The sequence below is a fragment of the Berghia stephanieae genome, chromosome 2, assembly GCF_034508935.2.
Source record: "Berghia stephanieae isolate SIO BIC M18660-M18661 chromosome 2, UCSD_Bste_1.3, whole genome shotgun sequence".
Lineage (NCBI taxonomy): Eukaryota > Metazoa > Mollusca > Gastropoda > Nudibranchia > Aeolidiidae > Berghia > Berghia stephanieae.
Genome location: NC_088361.1, coordinates 125,198,175 through 125,204,581, shown reverse-complemented (window position 1 = coordinate 125,204,581; position 6,407 = coordinate 125,198,175). Strand labels below are relative to the sequence as shown.

At 35.6% G+C, this 6,407-nt stretch overlaps 1 protein-coding gene across 1 annotated transcript; it reads left to right on the top strand.

Moving 5' to 3' along the window:
• Nucleotides 1-4,199: 4,199 nt before the first annotated feature.
• LOC144964118 (apicoplast pyruvate carrier 1-like) lies at nt 4,200-5,594 on the top strand. The gene has a single exon (XM_078898054.1). The coding sequence runs from the start codon at nt 4,200-4,202 to the stop codon at nt 5,592-5,594; it is 1,395 nt and encodes a 464-aa protein (XP_078754180.1).
• Nucleotides 5,595-6,407: the final 813 nt, after the last annotated feature.

The following is a 6,407-nucleotide window of genomic DNA, read 5'->3' as shown; positions in this document are numbered from 1 at the left end:
ATCAGAATGTATAAAAGTCAAAACATGATCATATGTATAATGTTTTTCTCCTCTGGAAACACTTTATGCTCGTCGGAGAAATATTTCATAAGGGTATCCGCCATTGTTCCGATAGTTTCGAGCCAGTTACTAAGTTACCATGCGTTATTACGAGGAATGTGACGTCATGACTGCTGAAGCGTAATATTGGCCCTACAGATTCTGAAAACGTTTCACAAGTTTTGAACAGAGGCGATTTAAGAATGGTTGTATTCATACTATGCGTTTACTTAAAAAGCTCACAACATTAGCCAGTCGAAAATAACGTTCCACCACACGAAACTGTAACCTAAAACGTTTATAGTCTGATTGATAGAATTTAGTGAAAACTTCTCATCAAAATAGCTGGCTAAAAACAATAACAAAGAACTGAGTGACGTCAATCTCGTTCCATCTACAGTGTGGCGTTGTAATATTTTACGCATTACTCGGTCAAAACATTTTGGGAAATACTCACAAATTGGCATGATATATATTAACTTTCCATGTGCTCAAGGTCATTGGTCACATTGAAAAATGTGCTCAAAGTGACCTACTTTGTGAAAAGTGTTCACAGCTTTTTAAATATCTAACATCACGATTGGTCGTTTGGTTCAGCTTGACACATGGGTATGTTTATAACTTTTGTAAACAAAGCAGCGTTTTACATTTGTTAAGAAATATCCAATCGTTGGACAGCAACAAATTATGCGATTGATGACCTGGTTGGAGGAATACATGAATAGAGATCGCTCCCATTGGGGAACAATAGTGCGATGTCAAAATAGTAGTTCTAATCTCCGGAGGACTCGATAATACATTGTGCAACTAATCTTCTGGTTTCCGATTGATGTTGATCGTCAATAAAGATCGTCCATCGCCCCGTAATCACAAGGCTCTGTCTATACATCCTGATACTAAAGCAGTTATGCCATCTTATGATTCAAAGACTAATCATTGTTTAGGCGTTGTCCTGAGAACTGGTTTCACACTTCCAAGGGGTTTTGAACCGGAAGAAAAGAAGGTGTGACGGCATGACTTCTGCTTTCCATTATAGATAGTTCGAAGATGACGTCACTCAGGTCTTTGTTATTGTTTTTTGTCATCCGCGTTTATGAGAAATGCTCACTGAACTGTATTAACCCAACTATAAACGTTCATGGATACACACAGTTTTGTGTGTTGGTCCGTTATACTTCCTGATGGCAATGTTATGAGCTTCTTAGCCAAGCGCATACTATCTATATGAAGGCCACCCTATCCAGATGTTGGCATGTTCCGAAGGTGTTTTGGCTCAAACACATAAGACTGGAATCCCAGTGTTGTGTCTTATTTTGTTTTGTTTCGTTTTCAAGGAGTTGAGTGATCGTGTGTAAGCCTTAGTAAACTCATACCCTGGCACTTACAAATAGTGACGACAAAATACAAGTCAAGACACCCAGAAGAAAGCAAATCATGAATTGCATTCAAAAGTTCAACCAGCGGGATCAGAATGTTGTGTGAGCACTCCTGATGACAACTCATTAGTCACTGCGCTAATCTAAAAAGAAATGTCAAATTAGATAGAACAAAACTGACGTCACCTCGCTCTTTGTTATTGTTTTTAGCCAGCCATTTTTATGAGTAGATCAGTATCTAAATTGTATAGATAGAATGAAATTGACGTCACTCAGGTCTTTGTTATTGCTTTTTGTCACCCGCGTTTATGAGTATTTTTGACTAAACTCTATTAACCAGACAATAAACGTTCAAGGTAATACATAGGACCAACAATGATTTTTAAAACAACGCAGACTTCATGCGCACCGCAGTGATACGTGGAGACAGCTGGACGGCAACGTGCTCAGAGTACAAGCCACGATGGGTGATGATGATCAATTGATATGAAACATATGAAACAGATCTTTCATTTGATTAAATTTTAAACAAGTGAGTTTTATTGGTGCATGTTTGATACGATTGAATGGATGAAGAAAACAAGGGATACTGGTACTGGAACTTTTACATTGAGGGGCGGCAAATTGAAATGATTCACATATCTCATTTGTCCTTAGTGTTTCATGCATCGTGTTTTGTTGAATAAGGGGAAACCCGAAACGTCCACAATATATGTCTTCGTTTGATAAATTGAAGCTTACATTTCAATACTTATCGTTATTTTTTAAATGTTTTAGAAAGCTATCCCTAACGGTTGATTTCAAATCAATGAGATGATTTAACAAAATCCGTCAGATGTCGGAAAAAATCAATTCTTATTCTATTGCGTCTCTCGTCCTCGCTTCCGGTGAAAGCGGCATGAGACACTTCTTCGAAAGCGAAGACGAGAGAGACGCATGCGCAAAACCAAGAGCGTTCTCTCTGTAAGGTGACGTCCAATCAAAGGACGCTACTCTTCCGCTAATCTCATTCCCTATATGGGCTCTTACAATAGTACGCAAAATATTGTCCATTACAACAATGTTAATTGCGTTTGGATGCCAGCCCTGTATATATGACTTGGATAGAGGTAATATTTCACAACAAAAAGCAGTTTGACTTTTGTAATTATTTTAACAAAGGCTACATTTGAAGTGAGAGTGTCAAAAATTTAAAGAAAGGAGATAATCGCCTTAGAGGCAAGGCATATATATTTATTGAAAAGTATTTACAATACATTCACCTTGATGTCCATGGTCTCATTTTTTGTTTTCAGATATTTGTTTTGACTTTAAGATACATTATATTGTAAGTTATGATTTAGATGTTCAAAGAAAAATGCCTCCGATGACACAATATTTGACACAGGACTGTAAATAGAATTTGGGATTGCTGCTTTGTGCGGTAACTCGTTTTCTTTACATGTGAATAGTCGTTCTATTAATTAGGTGGTAGCTGGTATCCGTGTGAACTGACTTGCATTCCAACGAGTAGACAATGACAAAGAGAATGATATGTGATAAGTTGTGGTTTGGTAACATTGAGTTGAAACCGTCTAACTCATAGACAGATTTTAGGTCAATTTCAAAAGTATTTACGCATCAATAGAGCTCGGGAAAAATCATGTATAAACTTCAAATTGTAAATTCTTTCGTGAGAATTTAGTTGGATGGATTTTAAAACAATGAAGCGAAAATATCATGGAGATAACAATTTTTCATCTTTTGTCGCTCATAATATCTCAAAGCTGACTCATGCGGCACCCGGCGGGTTTTGTCAAATCAGCCATTTTTTTTTTTTTTTTTTTTTTTTTTTTGAGATACTATGCTGCTAAAAGCTGGGGACTGTAAAAAGTAATGAACAAAAACGGATAAAACAGACTCAAAATTAATCTACCGCCATCTAATATTGGCAGTCATCTTCATTTAATATTCCCATATTACTTTTCACTAATAGAACAAACTACCACCCGCAAGTATCAAGCTTTTGAACAATTTAGAGATCTATTGATATGAACCATAGACTATCAGGAAAATATGCATCAACTGCAGCAATGCTCGATCGAGTTAGTTGGTTTATATGAAGAAGATGAAGATCTTACAGAATAAGCTAACATTTATGTTATAAATTCTAGTTTGTGTAAGTGTGATTGCTAGTGTGTATGTGTGTGTACTTGTATGTACGAATGATATGTTTACGATCCCTATCTAAAATTCAAAGAGACTTTCTGTGTCATCATTTTATTATAGAAAAACAGTCTATACAATGCCATTATTATTAAGTTTATTAAGTTCTTTATTGTCTTTGTTCTTTCACAATCGTGTTTTTTCTTTCATGCAAATTATGTCTATTCAGTGATGTGTTGTTAACATGTATCTCATAGTTAAAACTATGGTGCAATTGTTTCACAGCAGATAGAATATATTTAAATAGAAGGTGTACAATACTTTGTTTTGGTTTTTGGTTTCTTTATGTTTTGTGGGGTTTTTTGGGGTTTTTTTTTTTCTTTTTTTTTTTCTTTTTTTTTTTTTTTGCTGCTTGATAGAGCTTACCATTATGACTAAAATTTTTGTTTACCATATGTATTTCCTCTGAGCGGCCATGTTTCAATAGAATATTAAATTAACCATTATTGTCCTACCTGAATAAAACAGTAATATCTGCCTTGGCAAAATGATCTCTACTTCGGTTTCTACCCTAGGAGAGCAACAGGTCTGAACGCGACAGCCATTGAGCAAGGATTATCGTGGATGGTTTGTTTTAAAATGGGCACTGTACCTCAATGGAGAAATAAATGCGCCATAGCTGGAGGTTTTTTCCTTATGGTTCCACTTGGCATCTATACCACGTGGGGAAGTATTTCCGTGTACGTGTTGTCTTATGTCTATAAGTTTCACGGGATTTCTACTGGTCTTCGAACGTCCTGGGAAGTCCCTGGATTTGTCTCATGCAACATCGTTGGATATAATATTGCAAGCTTTTTACTGAAATATTGCCAGAAACGATTACTATTGATCTCGTCAATATCATTTTCTGACGGATCTTATATTTTGGCTTTCATTGCTTTGAAATATGACATTATCACCTTAGCCGTAATAGCAGTTCTTATGAATGGAATATTTTTGGGTGGAGTACACAGCATTGTATTTGCATATATCACAGATTGGCCAGAGTCCAAAAAGGGATATATGCTATCCATAGCCTTATCAGGAGTGACTTTTGGACCGTCCATCGCAACTCCTATTATTACAGCTTATGTCAATCCCGAGAATCTTTCCCCAAACTCTGTCGAAGGAGAGTTAATGTTTATGACCCATGAGAGTGTCTTGGTAAAAGTGCCATCTATGTGCGTTGTTCTGGGGATAATGTTTCTAGGGTTCCATAGTACTGGATTGTTAATGATCAATTTGCATCAAAATCTTAAAGAAACGTCTGGGAGTAAGGAAAGTTGTTACGGATCTGTTTCAAGTCACACTTCGGAGGAAAGCAGATATGGAAGAACCGAATCCAACGGAAACAATCATGTTATCATTGAAAGCGTTACACCTGAAGGTACAGAAACGAGGAGAGGATCTGCCTTTCAGCAGTTATTGTGCAATTCTTCTTTTTACTCTTTGTGGTTGTGTAATATAAGCAGAGACGTGACAGCAATACTTTTCTATAGTTATTACAAAATATTTGGTCAAAACTGGATTGAAGATGATTATTTGCTTACATTAGTCGGGTCTTTTTCTGGAATCACCTCTGGGGTATTTCGACTAGTGTGGGGATTTGTTCTGGATCGTTATTACTTTAAAACATGTATTGTGTTTAGTTTTACCATGGTGGCTACTAGCATGTTGTTCATGTATTTTACTCCAATCTTAAACAAATGGTTATATCTTGTGGCTGCTGTTTACTATGCGTCTTGTCGCGCTTGCCTTCTGCCAACATTAGCCAATTCCAGCTTGATAATTTTTGGACAAAAAGATTTTAACAAATATTTCGGATTGTTGAATATGGCAACAATGCTAATTGATATTGTAATACCTATTTTATTCGATACTCTTTTGACATATTTCGGTTGGTTCTCAATATTTTGCTTTGGGAGTTCTACACTTATTTTTGCATTGGTTATTGTTATTATCATATGTCCTGATGGTCGGAAACCAATACAGTAAAGTTAGGAACGAATGAATGATTGAATAAGTTTATCATAGTATACACTTAGTGAATCTGATTGATCCAGTGATTGCTGGGAGTGACTGTCAAATTGAGATAATGGTATAGAATTCGTGACGTTTTGCGTTTGGAATTTCAAACAAGTTCCTAGCCGCAGCGAGACCTTAGGAGCACCTCATTGGTAACGAGTTCAAAATTCCAAACACAAAAATTCTTTTAGAATGCCCCTCTCTAAACCTCACCAAAGTTATTTCTTATCATTTGGAATTATTTGTCTCTTTAATCGTTTGCTAAGCCTTGGTCAAACTGGAGTCTTGGCTATGCAACCATAAGAAATATTATTAATGTGATCAAGAAATCATCAAGCATCAATACTGTTTTCAATAAAACCGCATGGTTTGAGGTGGACAGTTCCTATTTATTAACAAAGAATATTGGGCAATGCCATTGACCGATGTACACCGTAGCCTTTGAGTGATGACAAGGTGAATTCCGTTTTTCCCAAAACTATAATGCATTCATGCCATGCAATGAGTCACAGTCGACGTCGGCGACAAAAGTACAGTAGAAATAATAATAGTAGTAGTAGTAGTAGTAGTAGTAGTAGTAGTAGTAGTAGTAGTAGTAGTAGTAGTAGTAGTAGTTGTTGTTGTTGTTGTTGTTTTAGTATTATATATTATTATTATTATTATTATTATTATTATTATTATTATTATTATTATTATTATTATTATTATTATTATTATTATTATTATTATTATTGTTATTATTATTAGTAGTATAGTAGTGTAGTAGTGTAGTATAGTAGTAGT

Excerpts from the sequence above, each read along its gene's own strand:
- LOC144964118 (XM_078898054.1), top strand. The coding sequence starts at position 4,200 with ATGGGCACTGTACCTCAATGGAGAAATAAATGCGCCATAGCTGGAGGT.